At 56.4% G+C, this 22,310-nt stretch overlaps 2 protein-coding genes across 12 annotated transcripts in view; one reads left to right on the top strand and one right to left on the bottom strand.

Moving 5' to 3' along the window:
- The window catches only part of LOC107209709 (C-factor-like), a 136,335-nt gene that overhangs the window by 81,556 nt on the left and 32,469 nt on the right, over positions 1 to 22,310 (top strand). The gene's annotated exons all lie outside the window — the stretch shown is intronic.
- RIPOR1 (RHO family interacting cell polarization regulator 1) overlaps positions 7,085 to 22,310 on the bottom strand; it is a 32,389-nt gene continuing 17,163 nt past the window's right edge. For 5 of the 11 annotated variants that reach the window (XM_033517154.1, XM_015639585.3, XM_033517152.1 and 2 more), the window contains 23 exons: positions 18,766 to 18,892; positions 17,137 to 17,241; positions 16,701 to 16,850; positions 16,307 to 16,385; positions 15,975 to 15,998; positions 15,446 to 15,499; positions 15,214 to 15,366; positions 15,065 to 15,128; positions 14,939 to 14,982; positions 14,604 to 14,729; positions 14,168 to 14,316; positions 13,839 to 13,968; positions 13,492 to 13,632; positions 11,974 to 12,786; positions 11,583 to 11,722; positions 11,100 to 11,274; positions 10,816 to 10,951; positions 10,485 to 10,646; positions 10,189 to 10,347; positions 9,649 to 9,845; positions 9,458 to 9,541; positions 9,063 to 9,153; positions 7,707 to 8,057 (listed from right to left, as the gene is read on the bottom strand). In XM_033517154.1, the coding sequence (XP_033373045.1) occupies positions 7,960 to 8,057; positions 9,063 to 9,153; positions 9,458 to 9,541; positions 9,649 to 9,845; positions 10,189 to 10,347; positions 10,485 to 10,646; positions 10,816 to 10,951; positions 11,100 to 11,274; positions 11,583 to 11,722; positions 11,974 to 12,786; positions 13,492 to 13,632; positions 13,839 to 13,968; positions 14,168 to 14,316; positions 14,604 to 14,729; positions 14,939 to 14,982; positions 15,065 to 15,128; positions 15,214 to 15,366; positions 15,446 to 15,499; positions 15,975 to 15,998; positions 16,307 to 16,385; positions 16,701 to 16,850; positions 17,137 to 17,241; positions 18,766 to 18,866 (3,375 nt within the window). In that variant the 5' untranslated portion in view covers positions 18,867 to 18,892 and the 3' untranslated portion in view covers positions 7,707 to 7,959. Of the gene's footprint in view, positions 8,058 to 8,779; positions 8,844 to 9,062; positions 9,154 to 9,457; positions 9,542 to 9,648; positions 9,846 to 10,188; positions 10,348 to 10,484; positions 10,647 to 10,815; positions 10,952 to 11,099; positions 11,275 to 11,582; positions 11,723 to 11,973; positions 12,787 to 13,491; positions 13,633 to 13,838; positions 13,969 to 14,167; positions 14,317 to 14,603; positions 14,730 to 14,938; positions 14,983 to 15,064; positions 15,129 to 15,213; positions 15,367 to 15,445; positions 15,500 to 15,974; positions 15,999 to 16,306; positions 16,386 to 16,700; positions 16,851 to 17,136; positions 17,242 to 18,765; positions 18,893 to 21,729; positions 22,151 to 22,310 lie in introns of those variants that run through there. The other 6 variants (XM_015639583.1, XM_015639579.2, XM_015639578.2 and 3 more) reach the window with 6 other exon arrangements.

The following is a 22,310-nucleotide window of genomic DNA, read 5'->3' as shown; positions in this document are numbered from 1 at the left end:
CGCCGAGGGGCGGGCGGCGGCGGGGGGCCGGAGGCAGCGCCCCACCCTCCCCTCAGGGCAACGTGCGCGCCCGGCGGGGCGGCGTGAGGGGAGCTGCTGTGTTAGTGCTGCCCCGAGATTCGGACAACGGCAGGCAGTCTCTGCTCTGCACGCCCCTGCTCAGCTGGAACTTCCCTCTTCATCTCAGCCAAAACTGCCCGCTTTTCCTCATCTAAAACTTCTCCCTGTACCTTATCAAAAACTGACCCCTTCACCTCTGCAAAACTTTCAAAGCAGGAGGCTGTGCCTCAGCTCCGTGGGAAGAAGCTCCTCAGGAGAATAAGGCCACAGAGAAAGTCCTTCCTCTGTGCTGAGGGGGGATTTGGCCTGGTTGAAAGACCCAAACTTTCCTTAAGCTGGAAGAGGAGTCAGTACAATCATTAATTAATCAGCAGAAAAGTTTTGTAAATACCAACAAGTGACTCGAATTAGGGTGTAGAGGGGAAGCCATGCGAGTAGTGGCTGAGGGCACTCATCTTGTTCAGCCTGGAAAAGAGGATACTGAGAGCATTGTGGGCTTCAGTTTCTTCTTGAGGGGCAGCACTGGTGGCTGCTGTCTGTGACCAGCGACAGAACCTGAGGGAACAGTATGGAACAGTGTCACGGGGAGTTAGGTTGGGTATTAGGAAGAGGTTCTTTACCCAGAGGGTGGCCAGGTACTGGAACAGGCTCCCTAGGCACAGCACCAGGCCTGACAGAATTCAAGAAGCATTTGGACAACATCAGGCATGTGGTGTGATTCATGGGGATGTCCTGTGCAGGACCAAGATTTGGACTTGATTTTCCTTGTGGATCCTTTCTAACTCAGGAGAACCTAGGATTTTACAATTCTGTGGTTTAAGATGGTGTTTGCCTGGTGTTTTTAAGGACCTTGGGCTTGCCAAGCTCATAATCGAGTAGGACAAACCAGCTCCACTCAGCTTCAGTACAGCAGGAATGGTAGATGTGCTGCCAGGTGTTTAGTAGGTAGCTTCTGGGAAAGTCAGCAAGGTTGATTTCCATCAGAAGTCAGACACCACGGTGTTTTCTGTCCACAACATGTCCCCAAAAGGTGAAAAGAGCCACGGCACCTTCGGTGAGATGCATGAATTTATGTGAGAATACACAGGGGCTTGCCTGTCTTTCATTTTCTGCCATTCCCTGAGCTGCTGAATCTTCTGGGTTTAACATATTTTCTCATCTCCAGCAGTGTTGTAGCAGACCCAGAGCTGATTGACAGGCAAGCTGAGGAGAGGAGAATTCTATGAGCTCATGCTGCATCCTCTTGGTATTTTCTTACCACAAATCCCTGTGAAATGGAGCAAGAGTAATGGGTTAAAATATTAATAGTTTAAAAATAAGATGCAGTGGAAGGAAGCTGCATTTTTTTGTTCGTTTTACTCCCCTCCTCTATCAGTCCCTGGAGGTCAGGAATTCAGCGAAGTCTAAATGTAAAAAAAACTTCAACACAAACCTGTGGTGATAGAATGAAAGAGTTTTAAGGCTGTTAAATCCATGTTAAAAATCTTTCCTCAAATTTGTTCCTCTTGAGATATCACTGCAGGTTGGAGTAAAAGCTGTTCAACAGCCTAGGCTTTACTACAACCTGCTTAACAAGTGATAAACCCATCAGGAAAACATTAGCATACATTAGCATGTGTAAACTGTGCCCTTAAATCCTGTTATGAATAATGGTGATGACTTGCTGAGCTGTGCTGTGGGGAGAAGGGTCCCACTGCCAGGGGAGTTGGGCTGAGAGTGAGATCAGGCTCTGACCCGGCTTTACGGGTTTCTCCTGCCTAAGCCTAAGCTCTCTCAAGTCCTTGCAAAGCAGCAGAGCACCGTGGGCTGTGTTCTGAGTGCCCATACTCCTTTAGGGGTTGTTGACAACCCAGAACAAGTTTCCTTCTCAGGATCATGACAGTGAGATAAGTCCATTAGCCCAAGTCCATTAGCCCGTTTCAGTGGGGCATTGGCAGCTTGCCGAGGGGGCAGAGGGGATGAGCTGTGTGGATGCAGCCTTGGCTGAAGGAGAAATAAATTATCTGCAGAGCAATGGTAAAAAGTGGCCATTAATTATGAGGGGCGATGGTGTAGCCCACAACGGTGAGCACCAGGGTCTTCACTGCATGAGAGATTTGAATCTGAATTTGAAGGAACCTCACAAGGATCTTTGAGTCCAGTGTTAGACAATCAAAAGCTTTGCTAAAATAAAAATAAAGCCAAAACACATCCATGGCCTTCCTTTTAGCCACTAGATGAGTTGGTGTAGAAGGAAATTAAGTCAGCACAGTGCGAAGAATCTGCTCAGAACATTTCTGTAGTGTGAGGTTTTTAAAAATCACATACATTCTAAGCTGTCAAGCCATCAATTCTCATGCTGTAATTTTTGGGAGAATGGCATATCTTTCATCTGTAGCCATGAATCCTGCTTTAAGCTCAAAATTTAGCTCAGGCACGAATCAAAATGGAGAGGAGCAGTAGCTGTGTGTAAAACTGCCTCTTACACTGCTTTAAATACTCACCCAGGGCAGGGTGTGAATGGTTGCTAATGATCCCTCTTGCCTTTTGTTTGAGCCATGCTATGGCAAATGGCTGCATCTTTCTAGCAGGAATGTCGCTGCTTAGGAAGCAGAAGTTTTTTTCCTGGCAAGCACCTATTCGTAGACTTCTCCTGCCAGAAGTGTCCCGGACCATCCACCAGCGAGCGCTGGGGGTCTGCCCTACTGATCCTGTGTTTCCTCACTTGGAGGCGCTTTTGAGCTGATTTGCAGGGAGTTTAAATCCCCAGCTTCAGTCCTACTGTGAGTGTTCCTGGGTATCAATCTATGAGCCTGTCCAAATTAGACACCCAGAGGCAGACGCTCTTTCTAGAAAATTTGTCTGAGCGAGGCCTTTCCCAGAGACACCTTGCCCACGAGCAGAATGGGAAGAACTGAAGCCGAGGAGCTCCTGTCCACCTTGCTGAGGCCCCAGGTGGGCTCACCCTCCTCATTCCAACTCTGCATTTCCATCACCTTCACAATCCCTCAGGAGTCACCACTCTAAGGCAGCTCTAAAAAAGACTGTAGTCGAGCTTGAGAGCATTGAGTTAAATTTTGTAGGCTGCCTGGAGCACCATTTGGTTTCTATGAAACAAGGCCCCAGCTGTTGCCCGAGGAGTGGTCCTCGGAGAACAAGCCCATACAGATGTGCCTGACAGCCCTGCAAGGAACACGTCAGTGCTCACGAGGAGGCTGTTGCTTTGCTGTGGTTCAGCTCAGGCTGCTTAGCTGTTCCAATCATCTGTAAGCGCCCCAGTGAGCACCTTGGAAACATGATTTCCCACAAGGCTGGAAAAAGGTGGGAGGTCCAACTTTAAGATTGGTCAGAACAGAGAGTCATAAACTACAACCCCCAAAAATTACTTCACATCAAGATTTAAGTGATTCCTAACACAAGGGCTGATGGGAGCTTGTGGTGCCACAAAGTGTCTCCTTGGGGTCATTCTGGCTGGTGACTGCTCTTGGTGTCAAACCAGGGCAGCTGTACCAGCCTGGATGCTGTGCAAGAGGAGGGAATGTTGTGCTGATGATCTTCAGGGGCACCTCAGGCCACTTTCCCGAGACTGGCAGGTAAAAAGCGATACTGCAGAGTACTGAATCCATATGCACCTTTCCAATTAAAATTTAAAAAAAAAACCAAAAAGCAAAACCAGCAGTAAGCAGGGAAAAGGAACATCTTTCCAAGCCAGAGCACATGGATAATGTAACTGTGACACAGACACCCTCCCACGGGCTGCAGCTCCTACAAGAAAAGCAAGTAGCTGCTGAGCACAAGCACGTCCGTACGGGAGGGGGATGTTTTAAGTGCTGACACAGATTTGGCTGACAAACGTGGTGCTGGCACACTGTCTCCTTTGAAATAACAAATGCTGCCGCAAAACGTGCTCTGCACTGCTGTGTCTGTCCCTGTGTGCTGTGAAAGTGGCTCCCAGGGAGTTCACCCATGAAGCTGAGAGGTCCAAAAATCAAGACCTTTTGTTTGAAGTTTGGTCCTGTGAAAATGGCAGTCCTGCAACTACAGGTGACCTGGTGGTGTCCATAGGGCAGAGGTCTTTGGCAGTGCCAGTGCAGACCCATTCACAGCAAGGGGTTGGGCAATAGATTCCTAAATTAATCTGTTTGAGGGTTTTTTTTCCCACATGTTCTTAAAGCCACATAAATAATGGGATTATTCCTTGCAATTCCAGGAGCATTTTGTCGTGGTCTGCAGCTCCCTGCCTACCCTGACAGAGAAGTCTGCTTTCCTGCCCTGATCTCTACAGTCAAGGTGTAGCTTATATTGGAAAGTGGAATTGTGCTGCAGGGAGGGGACAAGGTTTTGGCAGGGCAAGGAGAACACCCAGGTAGGTGAGTGAATTAAATTCATGGCTTTGGCCACTGGGGCACTGGGCTGTTTTTTTTCCAGCAGGTATTGAAAAGGGAAAAGAAACCAAACCAAGTGTGTGAGAGGGCTGGACTCTTGTCTGCAGCTGCATGTGCTAGCTGGGACCTACATCCCTCATCTCTTGCTGCCTAAAGCTGACAGTGTGAGGCAGTGCTTTGGGAAAAGCACTGTGCTCCCCTCCTGGAGCTCATCCAGCCCCCAAAGCAGGTGGAAGAAGGCTAAGGGAGAAGTGATGCAGCAGCATCCCCTGGTTACCCCTCCCTGCAGTCCCATCTGCAGATAAAACTGCATCCAGAAATGGTTATGCTGAGGGTCCCAGATGGGACCACATGCACCACAACATGCTACATTCTGCCTGAGCCAGCCCCAAAAAGCTCTGCTACAGTGAGGAAGAAGGAAGTGAAGGCTGTAACCTCTTGGTATGTGCTTAGAAACCCTGGGAAGCACTGATGGATGGCCTTGCTTGGCCTGGGGACTATAGATCCCCAGCTCTGCTGGTGATGGCAGTGCCCCTGCTCTGGCACACATGGTTGGCAGGACTGGGGGGATGTCCCTGCCTCTGCTGCCTTTGGGAGCATCTTTGCTCCTCTAAACTATTCCCCTCCCAGGACCATACGGGCCACTAAGATGATTAAGGGATTGGAACAGCTGTCATGAGAGCTGGAAAAATGAAGGCTTGGGAGAGGGATTCTTATCCATGTCTATTAATACCTGCAAGGAGGTAAAGAATCACAGAATGGTAAAGTTGGAAGGAGCCACTATGGTCATCTGGTCCAACCTCTCTGCTCAAGTATGGTCATCCTAGAGGGCATTGGACAGGATTGTGTCCAGATGATTTTTTAATACCTCCAGTGAGGGAGACTCCACACTGTCTCTGGGCAACCTGTTTGTTTATGTGGTCGCTCACACAGTGAAGTTCTTCCTCATTTTCATGTGGAACTTCGTGTGTGCATTAGTTTCTGCCCATTGCCTCTTGTCCTGTTGCTGGGCACCACTGAACAGAGCCTGATCCATCCTCTGGCACCCTCCCTGCAGATACTGACAGACATTGATGAGGTCCCCTTTCAGTCATAACTTCTTGAGGCTAAACAGCTCCAGCTCACTCAGTCTTTCCTTGTAAGAGAGATGTTCCTATTCCTTAATCATCTTCGTATCTCTCTGTTGGATCTGCTCCAAGAACTCCATGTTTCTCTTGTACTGAGGAGCCCAGAACTGGACACAGCACTCCAGATGTGACCTCAGTAGAGCTGGAGGGGCAGGATCAGCTCTCTTGACCTGCTGCCAATGCTCTTCCTAATGCATCCCAGGATACCAGTGGCTGGCTTTCTTGGTCCCCAGGGCACACTGCTGGCTAAGAGACAGCTTCTTGTCCACCAAGACTCCCTGGTGTCCTTCTCTGCAGAGCTGTTTCCCAGCAGCTTGGCCTCCATTAGGTACTGGTCCATGGAGTTATTCTTCCCCAGGTGCACCATCATGGTGGATATTCAGGGATTTAAACCAGCAGAAGGGCAAGGTTTGAGAAGAGGAAGGCAAATAATACAAGCTTAAAAAAAAACACCAGTGACACCACAGGGACACAGAGAGAGGGGGAGCAGTTCTGGTAGCCCCCAGCCCCACAGTGATTCCATGCAGGGTGTAGGAGCAAGGGCCCCAGCAGCCCTACTTCATGATGCTGGCAGAAATATCCAGGATCCCCCCTTTCTGCCCAGCCCAATCAGGAGATGGCACAAGACCCAACACTCTGCCGTACACTTTGTGGCCTGATGCCACCTCCTCCTTGGTGGAGCGGAAGGCTCCGTGTCACCAACCACATTCTGCCAAGGCCACTGAACTCAGGAAATTTAATCAAAGCAGTGAGAACCAAACATGTTACATGTGTCAGGGAGGTGGCCCCCACCCTGCTCTGCTGCACCATGCTGTCACAGCCATCAAGGGCAAAGTTCCTGGGAGAGCCAGAGGAAACAGTGCTTCCTTCCCAGTAAGCTTCCAACAATCCAACAGCTCTTTGGTGCTGAGGAGCTGGACAGGAGGGGCACAAAAACCTCCAAAAAACCTCCAGCCTCAGGAAAGGTGGTGAGAGATGGGCAGCAAGAGAGGTCACAGAGAGCAGCCTCCCTCCCAACCCAGTGGTGTGTCCCTCACAGAGTAAGGTGGGGACAGCGGATATCCTGGGACAAGGCACAGCCAGTGAGGCAGAGCAGCTCACAGGGTGGTTTAGCATTCCCTGTCACACCCATCCGGTGTGGGGACATTTGTGAACATAGCCTGGCCACCACAGCAGCTGCAATCTGCTTCCAGTGCTGGACATAGGTCCTTACTGGTCCAAACTGGAAGTCAGGGCATAGATAGCCAACAGCAGCTGGAGTAGGGGAACATGTGGATTTACACACATACACACTCCTGCATACACACACGGCTGTTTCCATTCCTGGGATCGCCCTAGTTTCGGTGGTCCTCATCTTGCGTGATACATCTCATGCCCAGCAGCCAAATTTTGGCAACATTTGGCTGAATTGCAGGGCCAAAAATCACAATTATTTCCCATTACATCCTCTGTCACCCTCCAGGCAGCTATGCTGACACACAAGTTGCCCTGTCCCAGGGCACTGGGGCCAAAGAAACACCCTTACAGCAACACTGACACTCTTTAAAGGTTTTTATTTCTGCTTTAAAATCAAAATTAGTCATTCTCTGTAATTACATTATATATAGATTTATAGAGACATTATAGAAAAGAATTTTTTGCTTTTGTTTTTCTGCAAAAATCTGTAAATAAAAAATAAAATAAAACAAAACAAACAAAAAAAAATGGTGGCAGCTTCTGTCCATCCGTCTGTCTGTCCCTCTATCGCTCCTCCTGCCCCTGCCCTCCACAGCACTTCCCAACAGGCCAGGAAAGGCTCTGGGCTGAGGCCACATCTCACTACATTCCCTACAGCCACAAGCCAGGGAGGGACAGGAGCACGTGGAGCTGGAAAGAAGAAACGCCAGCAGAATATATTAATATCTCATATTTCATTTTATTTAAGTCCTGGGGACTCCAGGTGGCAGAGGGCAGCAGTCCCCATGGCCCTGGCAGCTCCTGGAAAGAAACATCGAGGTTTCCAAAGTGCAGGTCCTTCCGGGACAGGGCGCATGCCCTCGAGCAAGAGGAAGGCAAGAGGAGGCAGAGAAATCCGGTGCCTCTCCCCGCCACCCCGGTCCTGGCAGCTGTAGTGGACGAGGGGGGCAGGAAGGGTGGGCTCCCTGGGTACTTTAAATAGCGATCAGAGGGTGGGATGTGCAGCGAGCCCCCTGCCCAGTGGCGCAGAGGTGGCCCCCGTGGGGCCGGTGGCGGGGACAGGGAAGCGGTGCTCCGTAAGGCAGTGTGCGGCCGTGGCGAGCTGCCGGCAGGCGGGGTAATACTGTGGTGTGCTGCCGAGAGCGGGAGCTGCCGGGTCCCCAGCCCGTGCAAGCCCGGGTGGCCCAGCAGTGCCTTTGCCCTCAGGGATGGCAGGTGGGTGTGCGTGGGTCTCAGAAAGCTGTACTGGCCATGCTGGCTGGTGCAAAGATGCGCGGGAGGCTATCCAGGGTCTCCTCCAGTCGCCGGTGAGCTGATTTACCGTCTTCCCCTGCAAGTACATGCCACAGTCAGTGATACAAACTGCACAAGTTCTGCCCCCTGCTCATCCCTGGCCTGTCCAGGGAAACATGCCTAACACCTGGTAGAGCTGAGCCTTCGTGCTATGGCCACAGCATGGAAACCTCTCTTGTTCTCTATAGTGTACCCAGGGCATGTCCCAGCTGGGATCTGGATCAAAAACTCCCCAGAGCTCCTGATTCAGAGGCTGCAAATCCTGTTCTCAGCTGCCCACGTGGGGCAGAGATAACCCATGTTTGGGCTGCAGGAGTGTTGGCTTGTGGAGAGCCCCACTTGGGGCCAAGGTACCAGTGCTCCCCTGAGCACTGGTACCTTGCTGTGCCAGCTCTGAAGGCTCCAACAGCTGTGCACATCTGCATGCACTGGCATGGGGGTGGCAAGGGCTCCCTCAGAACCCCCAGGCACACACAGGGATGCACACATCCATGCTACAGGCTCACTCTGAGCTCTTTTCCTGCAAATCTGCCCGCAGCGGCCATCCCCAGCAAGAGATGGTGACATGGACAATCTGCTGGGACATAGGACACAAGGCATCTACATGTGTCAGGGTGCCAGTGGGATGTGCACTATCAACAACCAAGACACACAGACTCCAAAACGTGACATGGCTGACAGGCTCTAAGACAGAGACATTCGTGAGCAAAGCGGCCGGAGCAGGGACAAGGGGTACGAGGACAGCTCACGTGTCCCAACCTGTGCAGCAGCTGCCGCGATCTGGAGGCCTAGAAACACACTCAGATGGTTCTCTCAGGGCCATCTAGCAAATAATAAATAACAACCAGGCTTAGTGCTGTGACTACAGGATGCCTGGCCTTCGCTGCCAGCTTGCTCTTGCCTGGCAGAGCTCGGGGCATGGTGAACCAGAGTGCGTGGGGTAGCCATGGAGCCCCATCTCCCGTGGGCACTGCTGGCACCAGGAGATGCCACTTGGGATGCTGTGGGTGGGGAGCAAGCAGAGAAGCAACGGGACACTCACCACACAGCATCAGGCTCTGCTTGGCTGCCTCCCGCACAGGCTCTTTGTCGGTTTGGCACAGGTAAACCAGCTGCTCGATGCTCTCCTTGGCCTGCAGAAGGGACAAGGAGATGAGTTTTGGCTGTCAGGGCTGGAGCAGGAACACAGTCAGATGGGGAAGGTAGCACAGGGCACTGCAGCCCCATGGTGCAGAAAAGCCCCTCATGCTCTTTCTTTTCCTCCTCATTTTCCTTCTTTCTCTGCCCCTGCCTGCTGCTACAGCACATTTGGGGCATCCCCAGCTCTTCTCTCCCAAGAGCAGGAGGCTGTGCAGGTGTGTCCAGAGTCACTGGCCACATTGGTTTCCTCTTCACCTGGAACATGCAGCCCTGCTGCCTCCTCCCCACATCCCTCACCTTCAAGCAGCCCAGCGCCGCACACCCTGCCACACGTGTCTGCACCTCCTCATCCTCCAGCTGCTCCAGGAAGCACACGAGGGCCTGGGGGAGATGGGGGGAGTCAGTGCCACCATCTGCAGCAGAGCAGGGGCAGCACCCCAGGGGCTGTGACACCAGCCCACATCATCCCTGGTTTGCCCAGCACGTACCCGTTGGCGGAAGCGGGGGTTTTCTGCCAGGCTGCGGAGCTGGGCTGACACGGCGCTCACCACCTTGCTGTTGCCCTCCACGAGGAGCAGGCTCAGCGCCTTCAGTCCCTCCTTCTTCAGGCGGCCCTCGGGCATGCGCTTCAGGGCACGCAGCACCACATCCTGGTCATCTGAGTTGAGGTTCTGTGCCAGCAGCGCTGTGGGAAGCCATCCAAGGTGTGGGGAGTCACATGGCACTGCCCCCACACCCCTGCCACCCATCCCCGGGCACCTTGGACCCGTGCTGGGCAGAGGGGGCCCCACACAAGGTGCCAATGCATGGAATTGCTCCACAAGACACTGGGGACCTACAGCAAGGATATGGGAAGGCATCATGGGACTGGGCTGCACTCTGATCAGACGGACTTGCCCACCCCAAGGATGGCTGAGGCTCTGGGTGATGTCTCAGAATAGTCATGGCACTGCTGCAGGTTGATCAATCACTATGGTGATTCTCTGGCACCCCATCCCAGGACTTAAGGAGGGTGGGAGGACACCCACCTTCCTCTGCCAGCTCCATCATGTAGGTGTCAAGCACCAGGGCACCAAGTGACTCAAAGTGGCTCCAGTACTGGAAGATGGTGACCTGCTCACTTTGGGCGCTGCTAGGCCGCCGTGGCAGGCGTCGATTCAGCACGTCCTCCACCAGTTTCACACACACTGTGGGAAAGAATCAGGATCACAGTCTGCAGCAGCCATGGTGACCCCTCTGTGGAGCTCCTGGCTCCCATACCCTCCCACTCATAGTCACTAAGTGAGGGTAGCAACTCCCTGAGTACCCCTGGGAACCCACTCACCAGCATCAGCCAAACCAGAGTGCTGCTCACTGATGGGAGCTGCATACTGGGCACTGAGCACCTGCAGGAACCGCTCCACGGGGCAGGTGTAGATGTTGGGCGCTTCCACACAGAGGTCCCAAAGGGGCAGCACGCCCTCCTTCCGTGTCGAGAACTGCACCACTGTGGGGACAGGCATTGTCAGACATCCCCAAGGCCATGGCAGCAGGTGGGTGACTCCTGCCCTCTGTCTGGCATGGTCTCTCGATGCCCAGCAATGCCCACGAGGGGACGCAGGCTTCACACAGCCTCCAGGCTGGCACAGAGGGCACCCTCAGCTGTGTTTCTTTACCATCAGCGGCCGAGCTGGCTGCTCCTGCACGCTCCTCTGTCAGCTGGCACACGATCTCCAGCACCTGCGACTCCCGCAGCAGCCTGTCCAGGGCATACATCTCCTGGCACCGCAGGGGCCCAAAGGTGCCCAGTTTCTGCAAGGCACAGACAAATCAGGGACTTAAGGGATGGAGCTCACTACCCACATCACAGCCTCCAGACTGCAGCAAGACCCCCTTCAAGGGGATACATGCAGCCCACCCCATGATGTCCCCTGCTGCCATATCCCACCCTGGTCCTCACCAGCAGCAGGCGGTTGCAGTTGTTGAGGTGAAGCACCAGAGCCTTATCCAGGAACTCATTGCCAGTGCTCATGGGGTCAGTGCTGGCCTCAGAACCACTGCACATTCCGGTGTCATCTGCCCCCATCTCGCTAGCGCTGGGGGCCCTGGTGCTGCGCAGGGGTCTGCCAGCCCTCCTGCAAGCCAGGGAGAGATCAAGGTGGTGGATCAGCACAGGACACCTGGACCTGGCCCTTACCCACCCACAGGGCAGAGGACAAGTCCCAGGGGCACAGGGACTGCCTCCAGCCCATCCCTTATGGAGAGCTGCAGGGTGACACTGTGCCACCAGAAGGACGATGTACTGCTGGTTATTGACCAGGACCTTCCCTAAGCTGTGATGAACAGGTCTAAATATGCTTGGACACCCTTGAACATCCCCCATTCCAACTGCCCCAAGGCCATCTCCTGCCCTATGCCCCACGCCACGAGCCCCACTGTGCACCTCTCATCTTGGAGAGGATCCTCCTCAGAGCCCTCCGAGTCCTCCATGTCAGAGGTGTTGAGGAAGCTGAAGCTCTCCAGTGCGTGCTCCACTGTCAGGCTGATGCTGGAGGCCCGGCTGAGGAAGACACCTTGCTTCTGCTGTGGAGGAAGGCATGGTGGAGTTGAATCCTGGCTCACCAGCCAAGACAGCCCTGCCATCCACATTACCAGGCTGTGCCATCAGGGATGGCCCCATCCCCACCGCCCCTGGGCACTGCCAGCAGGAATGGTCTTGTCTCCATTGGCTCTGAGCACTGCCACCACGGTACCCTGTCCCCATCATCCCCAGGCACTGCCAGCCAGGATGACCCTGTCACCCTCACCCCATGACACAGCTGGGAGCCCCTCACCAGCAGCATCTCCTCCAGACGTTTGAGCTCCCGTTCGAGGGGCTGCAGCTCTGGGAACTGTCCTCGATAGTCATCCAGAGCTGAGCCCAGGAGGCCAATTGCCTCCTCCAGACCTGAATCCACCATCTTCCCCCGTGGCACCTCGGGGATGCTGGTGGGCAGTGTTGGGGCTGGGATGGGCCTCTCTTCTGCAGAGGCTTGTGCCAGTGCTGTGGGGATCCTGGTGCCATAGTCACTCTGTGCTGGCACCTGGCTCTGCACTGGCTCTGCACTGCCAGCCTCCTCTTCACAGGAGGTGGCCCACGCCACAGAGGCACGAGGCTTGGCATCAGTGGCCCTGTCCTGCCCTGCCACAGCAGCTGCCACCGCAGCAGCAGGGAGAGGATGTGCATCTTGCTCGCCCATCCCTGTGTCCTCCGTGCTGGGCGCAGGCTCCCAAGAGCTCTCCACAGTCTTGACCTCCATTGTGGCATCCACACTGGCCTCACTGATGTGGCTCAGAGTCCGGGAGTAGGGCACATGCCCATTGGCCACTGTCTCCTTCTTACGGCTGCTTGTCTCCTCCGGCTGGCTCCTGGCAGAGGGGACGCTGCTGCCACTGGCCCCAAGCATGGCGTCAGCCTCCTCTGGCTGCTGGGAGAAGGAGATCTCGATGGCGGGGGCGGAGGCCTGCACCTCAGGCTGCACGATGGGCTTGTGTGTGGCATGGCGGGCACTGCTGGACAACTGGGGGCTGGAGGAGTCATCTGAGGACTCAGAGGAGATGGACCAGGCTGTGCCATTCTCCAGCTCCTCTTGGCGTCGCAGCATGTTCTGGAGAGGGAGAGAACGGTGTCAACTGAGACCCTTCTCCTGCTGCCCCATGTCCTCCAGTTGTCTGTGTGTCAAGAAGGGGCAGGATCAACCTGAGCTGGAGGGCACTGAGGCTGCCATGGCTCTGCTGACACAGCAGGATGGTCAGCAAACACCTGGCAGATTCCAGCTCTGCATCCCACCCAATGCCAACAGGCAATCCAGCTCCCCATGAACAGCCCCATATGTCCTGGAGCCATGGGGTGCCAGCAGTCCCCTAGCACAGTGGGATGCAACACATGGAGCTAAGGACACCAACCACCATGGCTGCAGGGACAGCAACAGCTCCAGCACTGGCTGGTGGGGACAGCACTGGCCACGATGCCACACCAATTCCATATTAGTCACACCAGCACCATGACAGCATAACCAGTGCCATACCAGCACCATCTCACCAGCACCATCACCAGTACCACACCAATGCCACCAGCATGGGGACACAGAGAAGCTGCCTACTCACTAGTGCCCAGCTCTTGCACGGGGGTGAACCCAGGCTCCCCTAGCTTGGGGACTAGCTCTGCAGGATCAGCCAGACCCAGCCTGGCAGAATCAGGCCTTCAGGCATCAGCGAGGGATAGTGAGTAGGAGACAAGGAGTGGCTACAGCTACTGCGGGATGGCCACAGCGCTGGGCTAAGCTACTGGCCTGCTCCAGCCCCGCACTTACGCGGCCCTGCTGCGGCCATCTCCCGAGCTCGGCCGAGGAGACATCGCCGCAGGAGCAGCTCTGAGACAGCTTCTCGAAGAGTGTCTCCCGAAAGATGTCCAGCAAGGACCAACCACGCTTGTCAGCTGCCCGCTCCGGGCTCTTGGGCAGAGAGAAGAGGAGCTGTGAATGTGGGAGGGAGGAGCAGGTGCCGGTACTGGGGAGTCCTGGTGGGAGGGCTGGAGAGGAAGGAGCTGCCTACCCATCCCTGAGCTGTGCCACACTCTGAGACGTTGCCTAGGCATATCCCTGTGTGGACCCCTCCACTGGCCATGTCTCCTGAGCAGCCCTGCCTGGTGCACACTTACATAGAATGCCTGTTCCCGCAGGGACGGCGTGTCAGGCGGACTCTGGTTGTAGGTGGAGAACCTCTTGTTCACCGTGGAAGCCTTGTTGACAGTGCTGGCTGCCGAGGGCTGGTCGTCCTTGTCGAAGGGGCTGGGGAGGACAGCAGGGAGGTGAGGAGTATGCACCAGCCCAGGGGATCTCAAGACACCAGGACTCCCTCCAGACCAGCTCTGGCTTTCTATAATTACAGCCCAGTTTTGGGATGGGAGACAGCCTGGGGCAGATCATCTCTTGCTGGGCATTCCCTGCACTGCCATCTGCCACCAGCAATGCCTGCTAAGGTACTCACTTCCAGGTCACCTCCAGGCTGAGTTTGAGGGTGCCCAGGTCATTGATATCCACAGCCACTACCTGGGGCAGAGCTGCAAAGAGGTCCTTGGTCTCACAGGACACATTGCCCACCACAACGTGGTTGGCCAGGCTCTTTAGCTCCGTCACCTGAAGGAGGAGAGGAAGGGGAGGAGAAAATGAAACCATGGTCCAGTGAGGGTGATGTTTAGGTGAGGTGCTGGAAGGAAGCCCTGCAAAGTGGTGGAATCACCATCCCTCAAAATGTTCAAAAAACATGTGGATGTGGCACTTGGGGACACAGTTTAATGGTGGGATTGGCAGATCTGAGTAAACAGTTGGACTTGATGATCACAGAGGTATTTTCTGACCTAAATGACTCTGTGATGCAGGGGGATAGCTGACCCAGCCCATCCCTGTCCTTTTAAGCACTATACCTTGATGGAGAGGAACTCAGTGACGAGGGGCAAGAAAACCATTTCCTCGCTGTCCCACACCTGCTTGCTGTTCACCTCGATGCGCCCTCGCAGCTTCCACCGCTGCCGTCCATACTTCATGAAGATCTGGGGATACAGAGGTATGGGTATGGGGGAGACACAACCCCAGGGTGATGGGTGCTTTCTGTATGTCCCTAGGCATGGCCATGGACCCGTGCCACCCGCCATCACCCTGCAACATGCCCTCCACACCAGCACCCACCTACACCCCTGAGACACCCCAAGGACAATAGGGAAGAGGAAGAGCAGAACCCAACCCATATGGTCCCACCAACCTCATACTGGTCACCAGCACAAAGCCGGGCAAAGCCTGCCAGTCCTGCAAGAGAAGGCAGAGGGGCATCAGCAGGCAGCAGGCAGGCAGGCAGGCAGCAGGATAGGGATAGAGCAGGACATGGTACCTTTCATCCGGACGTGGAACTCGCCCAGCTGGCTCTCCAGCTCATTCTCCAACAGACACATGTTCTGGGAACAGACGGATGGACAGGACCCATGAGCAGCCACCCATGGACTCAGCACTCTGCCAGCCCACCCCAGCCAGCTGCCTCACCTCTGTGTACTCCTTGTAGCCCTTGCTGGCCTCGGCCAGGCTCTCGCGTGCCTCCCGGCTGCCTGGCGAGCCTGTGCTGTAAGCCTTGACCATGTTGTGGGCTCCATCACGGAGCCGCCGCTGGATGCAGTAAGCCTCATACAGCTCATCTATCTGCAAGGACAGGCCCCAGCTGCGGTGAGGAGCAGGGCTGGGGACAGCACGGCCACCCCAGCACTGCCACAGCTCTCACCTTGCTGGCATGAAACTCCAGGCGACGCAGGAACCGCTCGATTGACTTCACTTGCTGGAAAAGCAGAGGAGATGGTGTGAGAGGCAGTGCAGCCCCTCCGTGGAGGAGTCACGGGTCAGGATGTGGCCTCTGCGTCCCCTGCACTCAGGCTGGGGCAGGTCCTGCCTGGGAGCTGCTGGGTGGCAGCCAGTGGGAAGCACCCATGTGCTGCAGCCTCCTCTCCAGACTCCCGTGCACCAGAAGGTCCTCCAGGAGCCAAGCCAGGCTCCAGGATGCCTTTTTTCCCAGCCTGTGAGCTAAACCAAGCCCTGCACTCACTAACAACAGCTTCTGTTTGCCTGAAAGGGGTTACAAGATCATCTCTGCTTTATCCCCTGCCCACCTGGACCACCCTGCCTGCAGAGCCCAAGTCCCTCTCCTTCCCAGGGGACAAGGCAGCAGGGCAGTGCTAGCAGAGCGGGGCTGGCAGTGGCACATCCCAGGCACAAGGAAGGGGAATACAGGGGGATGAGACACTGATCCCGCTTACCTTATCCAGATCGTAGAGAAAGCCCTGGAGGAAAGATGAGAGGGATAAGACGTAGCACAAAGCCAGCTCTGCCCACCCAAAGAAGACCCAGCACACGGCACCCACCACCCATAGCACGGCAGTGGGACATGCAGCACCCAGCCAGGGCTGGAGAGTGCATGACAGAGGCATGAGAGCCCCAACACCAGAGCCTGGGCTGGCCCCTACAACGCCACAGAAACAGACTCTGCCCCAGGCACAGATGGACCACAAGTTGTCCCAGCTGTGCCCATGACCCCAGCTGTCTACCCAAAGCACCATTCCCCATAAGGCTCTTCCCAAGCGGCACTCACCAGGCGTGAATTCCTCTTGGACTCACGGATCTGTGTGCTGAGCTTCTCCAGTTCCAGCTGGTGCACCTCCAGGTAGGCTCTGGGGGCAACCACATCATGGGGGTCAGGTTGGGATGGCTGTGTCCAGGGCTCCTGCTTCCCACAGCCCACACCAACCCAGCACATGTGGCAACACTCCCTATTCCAGCACACAGGTGTGGGAATCCATATGTGCCTCTACATAAGATGTGGTGGGGTGTGGGATCCCATACAATCTGGGACCCCGAGGCAACATGCCCAAGAGAGCTGGCATGTCCCTGCCTGCTGGGAGCAGAGAGCTACCAACCCCAAGCCATGTCACAAGCTGTCCCCATGCCCATCAGGAGCTCCCTGCCTCCACCCACCCAGCACTTACGTCAGGCCCTTCTTCAGAGCTTCGTACACCTCGTCCAGGCGGTTGGGCTGAGGCACCTTGGGTGGTGGGGATTTGTGGGACATTGAGAACATCCTACTGACCCTGGAGCCAGTCTTGCGGGAGACAGTGGGGGTGAAGGGTGAGAGATTCCTGGGGAGAGAGGCTGGGATCAGCACACAGCACCAGGGTCCTTCTGGGTGCCCCAGCCAGCCAGGCACTCTGTCTCAAGACAAGGACGATCTCTGGCATGGAGGCCAGGTCCACTGGGACCTGCCTGCCCCTCCCAGGACTCCCTGGCCACCATTCTAAGCATCCAGCAGGGCTGGAAGACACAGAGCCACGAGACTGAGCAGCGCTGCCTGCACCACGTGCCTGCAGCCCCCTGGCAATGCACTTAGCTGCCCCAAAGCCGTGGGAAAGACAAGGAGAAACCCACAAAAGCGAAGATGGAGAAGAGCAGGAAGGCAACACTGTCCCAGTGGGGTCCAAGAGTTTGGCCTTGGTGTAGCCTCTGCGGAGGTGGGGGGGTCCCTCGTGCCAGCTGGGGGGAGACAAGGCAAAGAAAGATGGCACCAGTTGGAGACAAACTGAATTCCTGGAGGGTACCTGGGGACATCTCCAGCCCTGGTTGCCCTCTAAGGGGGCCATGCCCGGCTCCATCACAAAGACCCCAATCTAGCACGGAAGCATCCTGGGGACCGGCAGCCCTGTCACCTCATCACCCAGCACAGCAACATGGGGCAGGGACATGCTCATTGATGCTATGCCTCTCCAGATGTCACCAAACCTGCTGGATGGAGCTGCCTCCCCCAGCCGACCCGCGGGACGCCGGCCCAGCGCTGGGACCCAAACACCACCCTTCCTGCCTTGTGCAATGGAGGCACTCCCCAGCCCAGCCAGCAATGCCTCACTCAGACCGGCTCTTCCCTTCCTCCTTCCAAAGCATCGCCGTGCTACCAGTGCCCAGGAGACACCATGGGCTCCTCATTTCCCAGCCTCAGGCAGTACCTCCCATCCTGTGCTACTCTTCACAGAAGTGACCAAAAGACTTCCCCGAATCATCGGTGGGGAAATGAATATGTCTTGGCCTCCTCCCAAGCGATAGGTAGGCACCTAATTTTCACCATTCCTTCTCCTTCCCATCCTCCATGGTCCCTGGAGACATCTCCAACATGCATCCCCCCAGCAAGCACTTGGCTGCAGGCATCTGTAAGGTCTCCCTCTTCTCTGTGGGTACCAGAGGGCCCCTAACCCTCTGGTACCCACAAATCCAGCAATGTGCTGGTGACCCAAAAAGTGTCACTTGGCCCAGAGGCTGAGCAGGACTTGGGGACAAAATTGAGCAGGGCAGGAGGTCAGAGCACAGGGAGGCTCTGCCTGCTACCCAAGAACTATCTTCAAGACAGTAGCCAGGAGCTAGGGATGGTGCAGAGAGGGTTGGTGGGGAAGTGCAGCATGTGGGGATGCTCAGCAGAGAGGAGGAGAAAGGGTATGAAGGGACCATAACATCATCGGTGGATGGAGAGGATGCAGCAGGGAACAGCTTCTCCTCAGACTGCAGCTGGCAGGCAGCTGGTAAAACCTTTCAAATGATAGGTTTGAGGTGACCCTGAGGAAACCCTGATTCACACCAGCATTCAGCCCCAAAACTGGCTGCCGCAGGATGTCAAGGCCATCAAGACACTTCAAAGCCACCCCAGCTCTACCGCACCCATTAAACATTATGATATGGTCACAGGGAAGGTCTGAAGAGCTGGTTGAAGAATGAGGTGAGCTACACCTGGCCCCTCTGTCCTCTCTGGCAGCAGCCACAGGACTGCAGGGTCCTCACCCCACCTGGGGCATGGCATGGCAGAAGGCTGGGATGATGGGCTCTGTCTCCTACATGGCCTCAGTGTTCCCTGCAGCCCCCTGTGCAACAGCCCCTGGCTACCAAAAAGATCCCTGAGGGAGATGCTGGGACAGCTGGATGGGAAGGAGCCTCAGGATGCACAGCAGGTCCCACCACAAAGCCCAGGCCTGTCCCCATACCTCGTGGCAGGCAGCATGAGCACCCATCTCCTACCTGAAGGGCCGGTCGGCCGATGAGTTCACTCCGGCGAAGGACTGGCTCCTATTGATCTTGGTGACGAGGACTCGGCGCTGCGGGCGCACAGACAGTGACATTGTTGACTGTGACCTGGAGGGCCGCCCTGGGGACAATGAGACATCAGGGTCACCAGCAGCAGGGTGAGGACACACAGGCAGGCAGGACTGCCAGGAGAATTGAGAACAGTACCCACGGACCATGGGTTGGGAGACTTCCCACTCTCTCAGTCCAAGAACACTCCTGGTGGCACCGGGACACAGATCCCATGCTGTCCCCAGAGATACTGCCCTTGGTGAAGTGGGGCTCTGGGCACTGTGAGCTCTCAGTGGGCATACCCAGACAGATGTGTCCCAGGCTGGAACTATGGGAGTCACAGAAAGGGGCTGAAGCCCAGTGCCTACCATGGCCTTTCCCAGACACGTCCATGGCAAACTCTACATTCTGCCCAAGCCCAGACATCTCCTCCTGAGCCCCACCTTGTCCTATGTCCGTTGTCACCCGTGCCACCCTGCTGCAGGGGCAGGAAAAACACAGGGCTGGACCCGTCTGCCCAGCCCTTTGCTGTCTCCTCACTTGCTTCCGCTCACTCCAGCAACCAGGAGGGAAACCCAAGGACAACAAAGCACTTTGGAAAGTTCCCAGCTTTGCCAGGAGCTCTGCGTGGGGGGAGAAAAGGCCAAGCCATTCCCTGACAGATCCTGGAAAGTTTGTGCAGGCCACACGTGTCCAGCCCCATGGCTGCTGCACCCTGTCCTCCGCTCCTGGCAGTGACAGTGTCAGGAGCCTTGAAACCACTGCTGTGACCTGCCTGTCCCCACCACAGCCAGTGCAGTTGATGCCAGCCGGGGATGGAGCAGATTTCTGAGTCTCAGGGCCTGGACCTGGCTGCCACTCTGTGTCACAGGAACCATTCCTATAGCCCTGGCCAGGGCCGGGGCTTGGGGAGGGCAACTCAAAGGACAAGGCAAGAGCAGAGGAGAACAGGGCTCCTGGCTCTGCCACCCCTAGCAGTGCCAGCTGTGCACATGGAGGAGCCCAGCCCACTGGGCAGCCACAGAGGAGCAGGATGCAGGATGCTCCACTTCATTCTGGCACCACTGATGGCAGGTCAATCCCCCTGTCCCAGCCAGCCCTGAGAAGAGCTGCAGCAGCTGCTCACGGTACCTGGCAGTCATTCACCCCACCAGGAACAGCCAGGCAGGATCCTAGGGATGCACAGCTTCCCTGGCTGACAGACTGAGCCAGAGCCACCTCCATCCATCCTCAGGAGCTCACTTTGCTTTTCCTCCTGTCTCCAGCATGGCTGACAGTGAACAGCACAAGGACACAGGCACTGCTGGGGCTTCCGCCGCCATCCCCTCTCCCTCCTCGTGTCCCCCAGCACCCAGGACCCCAGCTGGGCCTGGTCCCACATGGCTCACACCCACTCAGCCTCTGGTGGGCATCCCCCCAGCACTGTGCTCCTTGCCACCCCCCACACCAGGCTGGGGACAGGGATTTGCAGCGCCCAGGATGTGCCGGAGCCATTTGCAGTCAAAGCTAACCACCACCACCACCACTCACCCCTATCCCAGTGGAGCCAGGAGGCAGCAGGTCCATCTGGTTCCCCCTTGCGACTCGTGTCCCAGCCCACACCACGGAGCCGCTCGGCGGGTCCCACGGACGCAGCGTTATCTGGGTGCCAGTCCCTCCATTTTCCAGGACAACACTGTCCCAATTAAGCTCATTACGAAGAGCTGTAATCCCTGGCAGCCCGGCTGACCTGCAGGCCTGGGCAGATTACCCTCTGCAGGGCTCTTTAATCAGCTCCCCACTGAGTGAGGAGGGCCTGTGGCACCCGTGCTTGCTCCCCTGCTGGGTGCTGCAGTGGCTCAGCCATAGGGAGAGCACCCATAGGATAAGGCTGTCTTGTGTGGGGCAGGTCACAGCTCAGGGTGAGGACAGTCCTGCCAACCCATCCTTCTCCAGCACATGTTGTCGTTCTGGAGCACAGAGGGACCTCTAAGGAGGGTTTCCCAGGCAGGAGCCTGCACTGGGGAAGGACACTGAGGCTGTCAGAGGAGAGAAGGATGCTGAAAGCATCAAGGGGAGGAGGATGCTGGAGGGGGAGAAGGATGCTGGGTGTGCTGGAGGGGACTGATGCTCCAGCACAACTCCCTAGCAGTCAGAGCAATCTACAGCCACTCACCCAGGCACCTCAGAGGCTTCAGCAGACACTTGTGCTGTGCTGGGTCCAGCTCCAAAGCACACGATGCTCCCTCCCTGGCACAGGGAGCAGTGGCTGCTGAGAGAACCATGTCCCTGGTCCAGCCCTGGACCCGGCTCTCCCCCAAACATCCACTACAACACACCATGGCACCCTGCAACCAAGATCCGAGGTGCCAGGACCCCAAGCTCCCCTGGAGGAGGGGGACACCATAGCCCTGCTCTACAGGAGTAATGCCCCAGCAGCCCCAAGGATGCTCCAGCCCAGCAGCAGCGGGCAGCTGGCCGGGTGCTGAATGGCAGCGCTGCCTGAAAGAGGCAGGGCAGGCGGGATGTGGGGTCTCTGTTCCTGGCACTCTTGGGCTTGGCTCACAGAGGAGGAAAAATCCCCAGCATAGTGCATTCCTGACATTACCGAGATAAGAGGTACCTGGTACCAGCAGCACAGCCAGCCCCTGCAGGGAGCAGAGCCTGGGGCACGCTTGGACGGGACCACTGGGCACCGTATCTCGCTCAGGCTGGTGAGCCCCGTGCCAGGCTTACCATGAGGCTGGCACCAGCAGAGCACCGGCACACTCCTGTCCCTGCCATGGGCTAAAGCCCCAAGCACATCCTTTCTCCCTCCTAAGCAGAAGAGGTCCTGCCCCAACAGTTCAGTCCCAGCAAGCCCCACTGTCCTCTGCCCTTAGTTAGGGCTCAGTGCTAACAAACATGCCTCCCAACCAAGCTTTTCACCTTTTTCGTGCCACACACTTCCTTCAGATCTTCCAGCGTAGGAAATGAAATCCCGGAGTGTGACCCTCCGTCCGTCCTCGGCCAGCACTGCCCGTGGGTAGCACCCAAAAGGGCAGCGAGCAGCTGAACAGGCAGCACAGCACAGGGTGCTGGAGCCCACCCCGGGGCTCTCCAGCCCGGCCGCCGGCTCCTCTCTCGACTCCCGGTGCTCTGGAGATGATTGGGATCCCAAGAATGCTGGTCTGAGCAGCGGAGGGGGCAGTCCGACCGGCTGGGTTGGTCCCAGCTGGTTTCTGTTTCCGACACTCAGACACCAGCCTGAGGTCGCTCCGGCGGGTTTATCAACACTGCCCTGGTCGGAGACGCCCCAAACTGGCTCCCCCTGAGTCCCCAGCCCTGCAGCCATGGGAGCTGGGGGTGCTGTGACCAGCACTTCCAGGGATGTCACTCACTGAAGGCCACCGATGCCCACCCAGCAGCCTCCAGCACCCCTCACCTCAGGGAAGACACCCAGGACCAACCAGCAGCACCTAAGGGTACCCAAGGGGGGTGGGCTGCGGTCCCTGCACGGATGGCACTGC

This window comes from Parus major, chromosome 11 (assembly GCF_001522545.3).
Source record: "Parus major isolate Abel chromosome 11, Parus_major1.1, whole genome shotgun sequence".
Classification (NCBI taxonomy): Eukaryota; Metazoa; Chordata; class Aves; order Passeriformes; family Paridae; genus Parus; species Parus major.
Note: the sequence above shows the minus strand (reverse complement) of the source record. Positions and strands in the feature narration are given on the sequence as shown.